The 16,547-nt window shown below is 35.2% G+C and overlaps 1 protein-coding gene across 1 annotated transcript in view; it reads left to right on the top strand.

Moving 5' to 3' along the window:
- Cad74A (cadherin 74A) overlaps positions 1 to 16,547 on the top strand; it is an 850,889-nt gene that overhangs the window by 139,262 nt on the left and 695,080 nt on the right. The window contains exon 12 of the mRNA XM_090396473.1: positions 15,331 to 15,486. Within this exon, the coding sequence (XP_090252599.1) occupies positions 15,331 to 15,486 (156 nt within the window). The remainder of the gene's footprint in view (positions 1 to 15,330; positions 15,487 to 16,547) is intronic.

Genomic DNA, 16,547 nt, shown 5'->3' with positions numbered 1-16,547 from the left:
TTGTATGGATTATCCCACTAAAGTTAATAACCTGGAGAGTTGTATTTGGCATTGTTTGATCACTTTCCCAATCACACTTCTCCATGCTTACACTATGCTCACTGGCATTCCCCCAAAACATTCTTGTTTCTCCAACTGACTTCTGAACTCTCGCTAACCATTACTTTCTTGAGATATCTAACTCGCCAGTCATTCAAATGCAAAGCATCTGTCTTATATAAATGCTTTCATCAATAAAACTCGCTCCACACACCATTCCACTTGCACATGGTTCAACCACCCTCCATGCAAAGAAACCACTACTCAGCCTCTTGCTCACAGCTTCCTTTCATAATTTCCAGGAATGGCTACTTGTCATCGCTCCTTCTTGCTATTCCACCAAGTGAAGAACTCCCCATTGTCAACCTTGTAACTACCTACCTCTCAACAGTTTAAAAGTCTCAATCATGTCACCTCTCCTTCTTCTATCTACCAAACTTTGCAGTCCACATTCCCTCAGCTGATCCTCATAATTAAAATTGCACAGTTCTGAAACCATCTTTGTTATATGCCTCTGTACCCTATCCACAGCTAATGTATTCCCTTCAAATCCTGGGGACCAAATTGAAGAATTATCTGTGCAAGTCAGCGTCCTTCAGAATATTGCAGCAGTCCTCTGGATTACCTTCGCCATCTTTGCAATATGTTCCCTGAATTTCAGGTGTCTATCAATCATTGCCCCCCCCCCCAGATCTCTTATCTCCCCTACCTCCTCCAATCGAGTATGCAGCCTCCCATTGATGTATTCCAAACTTTAAGACTTTACATTCTGCTTCATTAAACTGAAACCCTCAATCATTTGCTCATCTGTCAAGTTTATTCAAATCCTCTTGCAGGGCTGCCACACCTGCACTATTACTAATAACCCTTCCTACCTTAAAATCATCTGCAAACAACTGAATATCCCCCTGCAACCCACTGACAATGTCATTGATATAAAGGTTAAACAAGACAGGTCCCAGTACTGAGCCCTGTGGAACCCCACTTGTAACCTTCTGTTTCCTTGATATTGCCCCACAATACACAATTCTCTGATACTATCAAACAGCCAATCCTGAATCCAGTTGACTAACCCTACATCTAAACCAATGTGCTGTAACTTAAATATCAGCTTATCATATGGAACCCTGTCAAATGCCTCTGCAAAATCCAAAAAAAAAATGGCACAGTGTATGCTTTTCCCTCATCAACTTGTCTTGTCACTTTATTATAAAAGGCAATCATATTACTTAAGCAAGAGTGCCCTTTAACAAATCCATGTTGATTCTCACAGATAACATTACCCTCGCCTGCCTAACGCTGTATATAGTCCCTCAATAATTTTTCCAAGATCTTAACAACTACTGATAACACACAAGCTGGCCTATAATTAGACACTTCCGGTCTGCAACTGCTCTTATGCAATGGCACTATCTTACCCTCCTTCCATTCCTTGGGTACCTTTCCCATAACCAGACTTTTATTGAAAAGCCAGGTCAACAGAGCTATCATTTCTTTAGCACATTCTCTCAAAATCCGTGGTGAAATACCATCCATTCCCACAGCTTTACTGACATCCAGTGTACTCAGTATTTGGAACACACTCTCCTCTTGCACCTCTAAACCTCGAACCTTCCTTATCTCTCTAGTATTAAAACCTGCTTCTCCAGGATGAAATATTCCAATAAAGTGTTCATTGAATAAATCCACTATGTCCTCTGTATCAGTCACTTTATTCCCATTTTTATCCCACAATGTTATTCTTCCACAATCATTCCTCCTCCTACTGACCACATAGTTCAAAAATTCCTAAGATTTTCTTTGGATCTTAGGACCCAACCTCTTCTCATATTCCAGTTCCACCTTCCTTACCATACTTGTCACTCTCCTGGCTTCATTCTTATTTTCTTTATGCATCTGCTCTCCACTTCTCTCCTTATATATCTTCCATAATCTCTTTTTCACCTACAGTTCCTGTTTGATATTGTTTGTCATCCACTTTACACCACTTTAGGTCCTGAAAAAGTTGGTTTACGATAGACAGAAGTGGAGATGGAACCATCATCTTTTCTTTGGTTTTATACATCCAGGAAGGAGATACTGTAAAATTCGATGTAACTTAAAATTTTACAAGTGCTTTACATCGATTTGTACAGAGGTGACATCTAAAAAGTTTGTGTTGTAAAAATCACCTTGTATAAAAGAATGTATATACTCATAAGGAAAATATAACCTACCTAGAAATGTAGTAAACAAAAAAGATTAAAGTTAGTAACAAAAGAAAATGCTGTGTCACTAGAAACTATATATCTTTGTTTTAACTAAGTGCTTTGAAAACCTTTGTTTACGTACTCTATATATGCCAACCATCAAGGTTGTTCTTAAAAGGAGTCGCGTGGATCACACAAAGTTCAGGTGTCCGACTAATCATATTTTTTGTAGTATACCAGGAGAAGAAAGAATTCTTCTCCTGGCATACTTTGGGGCCGAATTCTTTTTTTTTGGGGGGGGGGGTCTCAATCCTTTGTGCAAGGTCCCGGAGAACATGAAATAAAAAGGGATTGAGGAAAACATCAAGATCGGCAGTCGGAAATAGAGGACACAACTATACGGCTAGGGTGCCAGAAGTCAGGGAGAGGCAGAGAAAGGGGCGGCAATCCACCTGAGGCTGTTTCGAATTTAGATTTGACTGTGCAAGATTACCAGAAGCTAATAATCTAGGAGAGGACTTCAGCGCCCAGAGGAGAATGCATTGCCTTCTGAACGAGACTGCATAAGCTCCACATGCTGTACCCCCCCTCGTCCGAAGTGCCGGAGATCAGCATTCTGAAGCCCTGCCAACAATCCTTGATGAGGCACAGGTGAAGCAAGACTCTGCAGAAAGAAATTTAAGACCTGAGATGGAAGAAAAGTCTAGGACTCTAGTGAAAAATCCTTGAATGACTGTGCAACCCAGAAGACAGAGCATATGTGAGTTCATTCCAATTTTTTTCCATGTTTCTTTTATGTAATATAGGAGGAATAATGTAGATGGACTGATAAGATATAAGGTATTAGGAATAAGCAGTGTCTATGAGAGAGTCCTTTGGTTTGTTAATAATTGATATATAATTTGTGAGATAACTTGGCATAGCTAGCTAACCTCTTTGTGAGTAGACTAGAGTTTCAATAATTTGATTTAATAAGCAGAGAAGTAAATGAGTAATTGTATTGTAAAGTTATTTAGCATTGAAAAGGGAAGTTTCGTTTCTTTATGCTAAAAGTCTAACGGATAGGTAGAGAGAGCAACTTCCATATTGTTTAATTAATGTACCTTTATGTTATTGTAAATAAATGTGTTTTGATTATATGGCAACAAGGTGCTGCCTGAGCTTTTAATTTTTTTACAGTGCACTGTTCCCAAATAAAAGCGGACCTGAGAGCGGGAAACAAATAAGGCATTAAAAGCATAGTTTAAGTACAAAGTAGTACGTAATCTAAGTACTTCAAGAGCGCCACAACTGTTTGTGTAAACTTTATTGAAGGAATTTATGCTAGAAAGAGAGAGAGAGAGAGAGAGAGATCTACTGGCCATATTACTGAGTCTTATTCCAAGAAAACAATACTGGTGGTGCAGTCGAAACAAAAATAAATTTTCCAGTATTCATAGGCATACGACCAGTAGTGCAAAAGGTGGAATTGATTTTTTATACGAAAGAGTAAGGTCAATAAGGATTAAAGGGAGAATAATATAAAGGACAAGGATAAAAGAATAAGTAAGAAATTACGAAAGCGCACTGCTATAAAGAATATAAAGATTAAAGGTAGAAATTAGAAGAAAGCACTAAAGAGAAAATGTTAAAGATAAATAAGATATCACAGTGGCGCAGCAGCATTAATATCCCCCCATTACAATACCCTATGGAGATTCTTTTTCTAGCGTGAATTTGATGTGCAGATGGAAAAGGTTGATTTTATCTAGGAACAAGTGTAGTTCTTGTTAAAGATACCAAGCAATTTTATAAGCTAGGTTTTAATCCTTTTTCCAAAATAAGCAAACAAATAAATCAAGTATGCGCCTGCACGTGGTGCAAGTCTGAGGCATCTCGTGGTAAAGGTGGAGTGAGCTCAGATCCCTTAGTATTTTCCTCTAATGCAGAGCACATCCTCTTGCAGAGATGTATGATGCTATGCATTAAAGGCAAGGGCCACTACCCAGACCGGTTTCAACCTTTATTGAGGTCTTGTCAGTGGGAGCCAGACCTAAAATGCCAAGGTTGAAGTAATGCAGAGCGTATAACTTTTACCTAAACAAGTTGCCACAAGGTGCTTTTGACCTTATTAAATAAAAATCTCAGGATGAGAGTAAGATGTAGAAATTTTTTACTTTGGGTATATGCTATGTTATAGATACCAAGCAATTTAATAAGTTAGGTTTTATACATCTCTGCAAGGGAATGTGCTTTGCATTAGAGGAAAATACTAAGGAAATTGATTGGATCTTACTCCACCTTTACCACCAGTTGCCTCAGACTTGCACTATGTGCAGGCTCAAACTTAACTTACTTGTCTGTTTGCTTACTTGGGAAAAAGGATTAAAAACCTAGCTTATAAAATTGCTTGGTATCTTTAACATAGTATATACCCAAGGTAAAAAACTTTTAATAAGTGTAGTTCTTGTTCAGAATGACCCCAGATGACAAAGGCAGCACAATACTAGGAATTACATACAGTTAGGGTGCATGCTTACACTGGAATCCCTCTATGCGTGCAGTAGCGTGTTATAGAATTAAATTAAAATATATCTGGAAAAAAAAAAAGATACATTAAAATGAGATAACATATAAAATTATTTTACACATAGGATCCATTAATTTAATTTTATAACACCCTACTCCACACATAGAGGGATTCCATTGTAAGCATGCACCCTAACTGCAATTTCTAGTATTGTTTGAATTAACTACACTGAAGATGTCCTATGATACTTAGGACGATTTACTTATTAAAAATCCTATTACTGTGGTTACGTGTGTATGTTTTGTCATGAATGTTCCACAGGTTTCATTATAACAATGCCATAATATGAATTGGCATATACTGAAATGATTAGGCACCCATTCTTATTCTGTGCTGGATTTTCCATTTTCTCTATTCAAGCCAGAAATGAACTTTAAAGTAACTGAGGAATTTTTTAATGTATATATATATATATATATATATTAGCAATCCATCAATTAATGCTCCTCTGATTAGTACATTTTCGATTAGTGTGCCATTTTTTTCTATACCCAAATTCAATTAGTGTGCCTGTATACATCTTGAAAATAAATATTACAGATTTTAAAAAATTTCTTTCTATACATTTTTATGGCTAACCATTTTAAAAAATCACTCGCCAGAATGAAATAATTTAGTTACTGATTTAAAACATTTTACAAAGTTATTTTTTAATGGCATACTACACTATTTCCATGTACAGTATGTTCCAAATTTACTGCCAAACTTTATGTCATCTGCTAATTACATAGCATTTTGCTGATCATATCTCATGCCTCCTTTGCAATTGTTTTTCTTACTTTTTTTTATTTTAAAGTATTTTCCCAACCTTTCACCATGAATAAAAGAATTAGTGATCAAAAAAGTGGAAGTGTGAAAATGCTTCAAAAAGTAATCTCATTGTAAGAGAAACTTGAAATAATAAAGAAAAATGAACAAGGCTAGTCCAGAGCAAAGATACGACAAAAACACAAACATGGATGAATCAACTATAAGAGCAATTTTAAGCAAAGCTGCTGAATACAAAGAGAAAGGTAAGACTGCTTCAAGTTCATCATGCATGCAGACCACTCGAAATCCAAGTACAGTATTATAATGATTGAATTAGAGAGACTTCTTTCTACATGGATCAAAGCTTGTCACCAAAAACGGATCCTGCTAAGCACTGATCTTATTAAATCAAAAGCATTTGCACCTTGAAAGAAAGTGCTATCAGTGATGGAAAAGAAGAATTCCATGCTTGTAATTTGCAGCCACAATAGAGGGTGGCTACAAATTGTTCACAGATTTTGAAGAAAATTGTGGAAGAAGGGAGCTATTGTGATCAACAAATATTTAATGTCAATGAAATCGGTCTTTTTTTGGAAGCAAATGCCTTCCAAGACTTTTCTGGCCAAATCAGAGAAATCTCAACCTGGTTATAAAGTTGCAAAGTCAAATGAAATTACTGCTTGCAATATGCGAGACATGCAAATGATTTTAGAGGCTTTTCAAATGAATCTAAGTTAATTAAATCTCGTTCTGAGAAATTGAGTGAATCCAACCTGCTAAATTTAGAAGCACAGCAGGAAGATCCTGAAGAATAAGAAGAAAATTAAATTACTGACAAGCCCAAAGAGATTTCACAGAACAATTTGAAAATATCTTTGATACAATTGAAGTTTTTAAGCAACAATGCTTAGAAGCTGAATGAAGAGAGAAGCAGTAAAATTTGCAGAAGTGGTAGAAGAGGCAATAGGACCATACCGTCAGTTGAATGAAAAAAAAGAAACAGAATTCCCACCAAACTATGTTAGCTCAATTCTTTGTTAAGAAGTAGAATAATAAATTTATATGAATTTGTTTTATTGTTTTTCAGCTTCATGGTTTTCCTTTAACTAGGTCCTGAGATATACCCTAATTCTTTCATAAAAAAATTAAGGATCAAAAAAGAAATTTGGGAAATCAATTATACTTTTTCCCCATAGTTTATTATATTCGATTAGTGCATTTTCGATTAATGCACCTGTTTTAAAAGAATGCATTAGGCTCATTAATCGAGGGATTTCTGTATTTATAGAATTTTGAGATTATTTGCTTCTGGCAGTCAGATTTTGGAAGAATTTCTTTTATTAGCGTGTTTTCCTATTCTGAAGAGCATTTCTGAATGTGGTTTTTTTAAAAATATTCTTTCTTAAAATTGATGGAATATTAACAACAATGATTTATGATTCTTATTTCAGTAACAATTTTATGGTGCTATGGGGTAAATGAGTTAAGAATTTATTTTCAATGATATGTCTCCATAATCATAATATATTTAGTTTAATCCTTTATCCAAGTGAAACAAACAAAGTTTGTGCCTGAAGTGTCTTCAGGACTGAGGCAACTCTTGGTAAAGGTGGACCAAGCTCTCATCACTCCTTGTCTCAGTATCTCCCATAATGCAAAGCACACTTCTTTGTGAACATGTGTAATGCTATGCATTAAGGGAAGGGCCACTACCAAGACCGGTGTCGACCTTATTGAGGTCTTGTCAGTGGGAGCCAGACCCCGAAGGGGTGATACTAAGGTGAAAGTAATGGAGAAGTCATATTTACCTATACCAGTTGCCAAAAGGTGTACCACCCTATTATTAAATTACTCTGGAGTTAGAGAAAGATGTTGGAAGTTTTTTTCCACTTGGTTAGACTATAATAAATTGAGTTTAATCCTTTATCCAAGTGTAGTGTATGCAAAGTTTGTGCCTGAAGTATCTTCAGGACTGAGGCAACTTGTGTCTCCATAATCATTATTTTATGTGTTAAACTGCACAAATAAATAAAATTGTATTTGTTAAATGATATTACTTACTCCATAATTTTCATTTCACAAAGATAAAAAAATAACTTTTCCTTTCTTTTAGTGTTGCACGGTGATCAGCATTCATTTTAGAAATCATGAACTTTACAACCGTGTTATAAATAACTCTTTTAATTTCCCAACGTTTTGATCTTCATATTAAGATCATCATCTGGAGCAGGTATACAAGTATATTTGTATACTTGTATACATGAATATCGAAACGTTGGGAAATTAAAAGAGTTATTTATAACACGGTTGTAAAGTTCATGATTTCTAAAATGAATTTCCCGACATTTCGATCTTCATATTAAGATCATCATCTGGAGCAGAGCATGTATACAAGTATATTTGTATACTTGTATACGTGAAGATCGAAACGTCAGGAAATTAAAAGAGTTATTAATAACACGGTTGTAAAGTCCATGATTTCTAAAATCAATAAAATGGGACAAAACTTCTTAATAAGTTTTGTCCCTTTGGTATTCAAAAATGTTACTTCTAATGGATGATACTAAATGTCAAGCTATATCAAAAAAAATTGATAATATACAAACATATGGGACTTTCTGTTTATTATCTATTTTCTTTTTTTTTGTTTTTTTGTTTTTTATATCAACCCACACACTATAAATCACAATACCTATAACACCAAGGCTGTGTGTAAGCAAGGGGTTGTTATTATTATCTTTTTAATCTCCATGGAGTTGCAAGACTCATCATGGGAGGTCAACACTAGTCAATACAAAGTCTGTCATATCATACCACTCTTTAAACTCATCCACCATTTGCACTTTCACCACTCTCTCAGGCAATGCATTCATTGCTCCTACCTCTCCATGCAAAAAAAAAGTTGCTTATTACCTTTTTCTCACTGCCTTTTTCCATTTTCCCACTCCTCAATTTCCCATATCCACCAAACTCTGCAGTCTCAGTCTCTCAGTCTGTCTTTCATAATCAGCATTGCGGAGTCCTGATATCATTTTTATTATTCATCCCTGTGCCCTTTCCAAGGTTACTTCATCCACTTCAAATCTGGTGACTAGATCGGAGAACAGGAATCCAGGTGCCTGATAAAAACTTTATCAGGAGTTAAGGAGAAAATTATGTATGAAGACTCAGTGATAATGGGATTATTTAATGAAGTGTTACAAAAATTATGTTTCCCTGGTGCAGAAATTCATGATAGTCATGCCATCTAGATGCAAAAAAGGTAACCAAAAAAACTAATTGTCTTGGTTGGCACAAAGTCCAGGTCTACAACAACATCTAAGTATTTTATTTTATTCACTTCCATCTCACATTCTGTTCACTTCCATTTGCTTCAGAACAACTGCCACCATTTCTACCTTGCATGTGCATAACTACTTTTGCATCATCAACAACATATCCACATCCTTTTTTTTTTTTTTTTGGCATGCATATTGTTTACTAATTTCTGTTTGACTATCTATGTACTACTGTAACCTTTGCTGCAATTTTTTTTTTATATGTATTATACTGCATTGCTTGGCTTGGTTTTTGTACATGTATATTGTATACAATTTTTCTTTGACTGTTTGTATATTGCTTGACCTTTGCTGTTCTTGTGCCAATAAACTATAAACTAACCAACAACCACATCCTTTTTTACCATTTTTTTTTAATGCATCTCATTTATTCGCACAATTTTTGGTTGAATGAACTCAATCAGTGCAACAATTTTGTTCCCCTAGTTTCTGTTACTCCTAGCATTCATATACAAAAATAACATTTTGTTTTTAGATCTATATCAAGTTTCACTGATACCACATATTAAATGTAATTTCTCAAACCTTCTTCAAACTCAACTGTTCTCCCTATATCCCAGGCCATCCCATTCCTTTCTTGTCTGCTCTTATTTTCATTTCATGTTTGTACATCGACCTTCGTCATGCTGTGTTCCTCTGTCCACCCTGAGTTCTCCCCCCCCTCCTTTTGTCCAATTCAATATGTATCGTGCACATCCATTCTTTCATTCTCTATATTCATGCTAGTCAGGTTTCCATTCCTTATGCTGCTACTCTTCTACATTGCTTCTTACTTGCTCAGATTTGTTCTCTGCACTCATTACTCTCTCTCTTTGAGTAGCAGCCTCATCAGATGATCCCACCCAAACCAGTCAAATTTGGCTCATCAGTCCTGTACAATGCCACTTGTTCTTCTAACTCATCCTGCACATTGGCATACTGCATGAATTTCTCCTCACACATTTCTGCTAACATATCATTCATAATCCTTGCTCTTCACCCGATCTCATCACTTTCATACCTGGGCAACATATTGACTACCTTTCCTATCACACAGTTAACTTTTATTCTTTTTAACGATCTACTGATATCCAGTCTTATATTCTCATTGTTTCTAATATAGTCATTTGTTCCTACTACCACTTTTCATGGCTTACTCCTCATATCCAACACCTCAGTCACTCTACTCATTCTACATCCTGAAAAACAAATGTTTTACATCTTCTTATTCGTGACACCTCTAATAACTGAATCTTCTAACAACGCAACTATTGAGTCTTTTGTTACCTCTTTCCTTTGGTCATCATTCATTTCAGTCTTCTTTGCTCTTCCATACATATCTACAGTTCTCTTCATTTCACTCCACATCTACTTCATCCTTTACATCATCATCACCAACTCGGCTTTTAAATCTTGCATCATTTTTTTGTTATTATTCTCTCTCATTATTTTACTGTGACTCGCATAGTAAAATCATCATCTTACTATAACTTGCACTCTTTTTTGCTAGCATTCTCCCACACTTTCTTATGGTCTGTTACACTTTTTTGATTTACCATCAGTTTCATATATTCTCTTATCATTCACACAGTCCTCTTCAACTACTGTTTCACTTACAACACCATGTCCCTACTACTCTAGTTTGACCAAGACTTGTTTTCCATCAACATACTGCACTTTCTTCATACCTATATTTGCTCCTTTTTTTCTATTCATCCTCCCCACATAAATATCAGCAACCTCTTACCATTCATAAATATTACACTCGCAGCACTATATCACTCTTGAAAAATTCATGCCACTCACTTTATCTGTCTTTCAAGCTGACCTATGCACCGATCTTCCTTTCATTACCATTTTGTTCAAGAGCACCAAACAAGAAACAAAGAATTTAAAATAATAGTGTCTAATCAAACACTACATTCCAATCACAAAGCAACACTCAATATAAAAATTGCAGTATATCTCCACATAGGATGAAATAGTAAGTATATAATTAACTTATCTTATTGCAGCCTATATGATGACCAATATATTATTCAGTTTATTCTTAACTATTTGAACATTAGTTCATACAGATACTATTCAGCGAACATTGTTTTTTTTATTGATTTTCTGAGAGTATTTTAGCATTCAAATTGATAATGATTATTGAAAGTATTGCAAAAGTCATTCAGAAAGCGCTTACAAGGAGATGATTATTTACAAGTTATATGGAAGGAACTGTTACTGTAAGGCAATGACCAAGCTATATATTTGGACTATTATGTAGAAGTCTGGTAACTGAATATCTGCATACCAGGAGACACTGAAAAGGATTCAGAGGAAAGTAAAATTAAACAAGTGCATCAGAACTGTGGTATTATGGATATGAGAATAGATTGACTATAAATTAAAGATGCCAAGAAATTATATTCTTGTTTTCATCCTTTATCCAAGTATTAGCAAACAAAGTTTGCGTGTGGAGTCACTTCACGACTAGGCTACTTGTATATAGAGGCTAATGACTTCACATCAATTACTTTAGTATCCCATAATGCAATGCACATATCCTTGTGGACATATATACTGCTTTGCATTACAGGAAGGGACACTACCCAGACCTGTTTCAACCTTTATTGAGGTCTTGTCAGTGGGAGCCAGTCCCAGAAGTGATATATACTGAAGAATAAATGTTTGTTTCATGTGAGTTTTTTTTTTTTTTTTTCACAAAAAAATCAGTTCCACCTTTGGAAAAGTATTTTTTGAACCAGCTGGAAGATGCCTTGTTCTCATCCATTGATTCCCAACCTTCTCTTTGGTTTCATATCGATGATGCATCCCAGACAGGGATGCCCTCTGTCTCCAACACTTTTCAATATTTACATTAATGAAATATTAATACAGTGGAACACCTTAAACAATCAAGGTATAGAAATTTCCCAGAATAATAAAATAAGTACACTATTATTTGCAGATGATCAGGTAATAATATCAGATAAGGAAGACAATTTACAAAGTGCAATATATAATTTAAACATTATAGTAGAACAGTTTGGAATGAAAATTTCCATAGATAAAACTAAAACAATGGCATTTTGTGGACAAACTCCAGTTAGAAGCAAAATAGTTATTATTATTATTATTTTTATTATTATTATTACCCCAAGACCTCATGGAGTCAAAGACTCATCTGGGAGGTCCTTTTATCACACACACACATATCTCATCATACCGTGTTTTAAACACACTCAAACTCCTTGAGGACACCACACTCTCAGGCAAGGCATTCCAATCATTCACAACTCTGCACGAAAAAAACCTACCTCTCACTCCCCTACTCACACCCTCTTTATACAGTTTCCAGGGATGACCTCTGGTTCTCCCCCTGATCTCCCACTATTCTCTGTAGAGCTTCTCCACCATTGATCTTATAACAACCCCTTACCAACTTTTAGGTCTCTATCATATCTCCCCTCTTCCTCCTCTCCACCAGACTCTGCAAATTATATCTTCTCAATCTTTCCTCATGCTTAACATTCCAGAGGTCAGAAACTACCTTAGTCAGTCAGTCAGTCACCTTTGAATCCTTTTCAACATCTCTTCATCCTTCTGAAAACCCGGTGACCAAATCTGGGCACAATAGTCCATGTGTGGCCTAATCAAAGCCTTATACAACGTAACAAGAATCTTCCTACTTCTACACGTCAGTTTTCTCCACATCATTCCCAGAAGCCTTTTTGTTGTCTTCACAATTTTGGCTATGTGTCCCCTAAATTTTAGATCCTTATCCACTATCACCCCCAGATCTCTTATTTCCTCTACCTCCAACAATATATTCCCACCAAGCATAAATTCTGCATCCCATCTTTGTTTTCCAAATTTTAAAACCTTACATTTTGCAACATTGAACTCACATCCCCATTTCTGTGCCCAATCACTCAATTTATTCAAGTCTTCTTGCAAGGCCACAACATCTTCACTACTCTTTATGGTTCGTCCCAACTTTGCATCATCTGCAAACAACTGAATATCTCCATCCAAATCTTCTCCAATATCATTAATATACAAGCTAAACAGTAATGGCCTTAAAACAGACCTCCTGAGGCACTCTGCTAGTGACTTTTCTTTTCCTGGATATCGCACCCCCATACAGAACTTGTTGATACCTATCAGATAGCCAGTCTCCATTCCAATGCACTAATCTAATATCCAACCCCATCTGCTAACTCTAGTTTGACTGTCAACTTATCATGAGGTACTTTATCAAAAGCCTTTGTGAAATCCAAGTATATTACTGTGTATCCTTCTCCTCTGTCCAAGGAAGCAGTCACTTTATTGTAATAAGTAAGTAGAATACTAAAACATGACCTCCCTTTAGCAAATCCATGCTATCCATCAAAGATAATACCATTGTTGTCAACCCAACTCTGGATCCTAGTTCTCACAAGTTTCTCCAACACTTAACCAAAACACCTGACACACAGATATGCCTATAGGTTGATGCTTGAGCTCGATCACCTCCATTTATTATTTTATTAATAATAAAATAATAGAACAGATAAATACTTTTAGTTATCTTGGATGTGAAATATCATATGAAGGAGAAAAAGACATAAAAAAAACTTCAACATTTTTACAGATTATAGACATGATAAATAGAACACTCAACCCAAATATAGTACAAAAAGAAACACGCTTGAAAATATACAATATTTAGCAGTGCCCACATTATTATATGGCAGTGAAATTTGGGCAATAAACAAACAAGATAAACAAAGAATAACAACAAGTGAAATGATATTTATGAGAAGAACTGCAAGATACACATTGTTAGATCAAAAAAGGAATGAAGACATTTTAAAAGAACTAAAAACAAAATCAATAGAAGAAAAACTAAACAATTATAAACAAAAATGGATTGAACATGTAAACCGAATGGTCAACACCTGACATCCTAAACAAATACTAAAATATAAGTTTGAAATCTGCCTTCTCTTTCCAGGTGGAAAGAGAAGGCAGGGTAGACCTCAAAAAACGTTATTGGATGGATAATGAGACCGGAACAGACCAATATGGTCTATATCCGTAATTAGTGTTATGATGATGATGATGTTTTTGCTGTTTGGCCTCATTTGGTGAAATGAATTTACCACCTTCCTAGATCAGATCAATAGCTTTCACCCATGCATTCAGTTCACTATGGAAAATGATAATGCTGGTAGATTAACATTCTTGGCTCCTTCTTCTTCATTTTCTTTTTCATCTGAGAAATACTGTGGTACTCAAATGATTAGAGCGTCAACAACTTCCATAACCAGTCAAAACTGCTAATCTCCTTGCGATTCTCAGATGATGGTAAGATAATCTAGTGAATTTAAATGCTAGAACAACATAGTCCTGTCTTATTTCCCAGAAGAAACATCTTGAGTCACTCCTTACTTTTGATAATGGCTCAGTTTCCAGTGAAGATCAGATTTTCTCTTCTTGCATTGCCTTTCATGTCTAGCTTATTCTGTTGCAAACATATGACATCCATAGCATTCTCCAACTACTTCTCTTTTGTTCAACTCTATAAATTGCTCAACACTTTATAAATCCTAAATCCAACTGACCTATGAATACTGTTCACACATTTAAGGAGGTATTGGTGTATGTGAAGTGATTCCCTGGGTGATTGCCAACTATAATAATAATAATTTTATTTAAGTTAAGGGATATTACATCCCATATTGTTTTATAGATGAAAACAATATGGGATGTAACATCCCTTAACTTAAATAAGTTCATGTTGCTGAATTGAAGCCTTTGGCTCTTCATATAATTAATAATAATAATGATTATTATTATTACGGACTACTCCATGGAATCCTTAGACTTATCAAGAAAGGCCCTAAACAGCATGTCAAAACGCTATCCAACATTTGTGCAGTATCATATTTGTGCAGTATCATACATAATCTATCATACTTTGCTTTGAACACATTCACAGTTATGGCACCCACAACAGACAGGCAACCTATTCCACTCTCCAGGCAAAAAACCTAGTTCTAACACTGTCTTATGATATTACTTTTTTTAGCATGTTGAATATTTCAGTATTATGTACAAATTTATGCCAAGTAAGTTTTAGCAATCAGTTTTCCAGAAGAAATTAATTAAAGAATAAAAAAATATGAGAATATTAATTAAAGGAATAAGTGTGTACATGAATTCATAAGTATGAAAATCAATCTGTATATTTTGAAATTAATTCTTATGTGTACTTAGTATTCCTGGGATAGTATTCAGTGGATTAATTTTCTTCAAATTTTAATTGGATTTTGGCATATATGAACATATGCATTTCGTCATAATAAATATGATATACTTGTATATTTATTACACTATTTAATTCATGTGTGATGTCTTAATATACTGTGTGCCAACAAATACACACTCTCTCTCTCACACAGAGTAAATTTATTCCGATGCTACTTTCTTGCAGGTAATTGCAGCTCAGGATGACATCAGAGCTAGTACAGCGACTGTTACTGTTACTTTATCTGATTCTAATGATAACAGACCTGTTTTCCATAATGAACAGTATATTTTTCAGGTTCCAGAAAATGCCCCACCAGAAACAATAATATTTACTCTCCGTGTAAGTATAATGTTTAACTGACATGTAAATTATTAATTATACTTAATTTTTTAAATTTTTGTACTTTTTACTTATTTGATATTAGGCCTACTTTCATATTTTTTACTTATTTTTTTCTCTTACTTTTAATTTTATTACATGAGATATTGCCAATTAATTTTTCTAGATTTTAATTTATTATAGTAGATATTTAATTTATTATGCCAAATATAGCACAGTATCTAATACTGGATACTGATTATACTCCTAGTCTATATTATATAATACTCCTAGTATTATATACTACTAGATAATACTCCTAGTCTAGCCATAAATACTGTTACAACTTGAATAGTACATAAAACTTTAATCTATCTAAATCCTTTACAGCTTTTATCATAAAAAACCCATGTATAATGTGCATATAGCAGCATTCACTGTTCGAAATGCTCCACTTTTGCCTTCATGCACACCTGAAGTCTGTGAGGCCACAGACTTCAGGTGTGCATGTTGATGGTGGCATGTGCAGCATCCAAAGAAAACGCTGTCAGTGCTTGCTCCAAATCCACCTTGAAGCTGGCGATGATGAGGTTTTATTTCTTGCAGGTTACTCTCTCAAGCTCCGACTACAATTTGAAGTCCAATGGATTCAGATCAGGACTTCCAAATGGTTAATCAGATTGTGATATGTGGTTGGGCACATTCGCCTCCAACTACTGTTGTGGTCCTCGCCTTGTGTGCAGGGACTGAGTCCTGTTGGAAAGACCACCGCCTACTCTGAAACAAGGTGTTGTGCAGGGGCTGTATGACAGGCTATAGCACAGTGTCTTGATACACTTTGGTGAAGATTTGACCCCTTTCTTGCAGAAATGCAAGATGAATACTCCCTGATATGTCAGGCTCCCCCATACACCAAACCATCATTGACATGGATGATGACTTTTCTGAATCCTGGGTGCTATGACATGTGCTGTGCAACTATCCGAGACACATTTTGGCAGTTAAAAGTCCTGATCATTTTGGCAGTTAAATGACTCTTCAGTGAAAATCGCATCTGTGAAGAGGATATATATATATATATA

This window comes from Typopeltis vanoorti, chromosome 8, assembly GCF_054136105.1.
Source record: "Typopeltis vanoorti isolate ZY-2024b chromosome 8, IOZ_Tvanoo_1.0, whole genome shotgun sequence".
NCBI lineage: Eukaryota > Metazoa > Arthropoda > Arachnida > Uropygi > Thelyphonidae > Typopeltis > Typopeltis vanoorti.
This window is presented reverse-complemented; position numbering and strand designations above follow the sequence as displayed.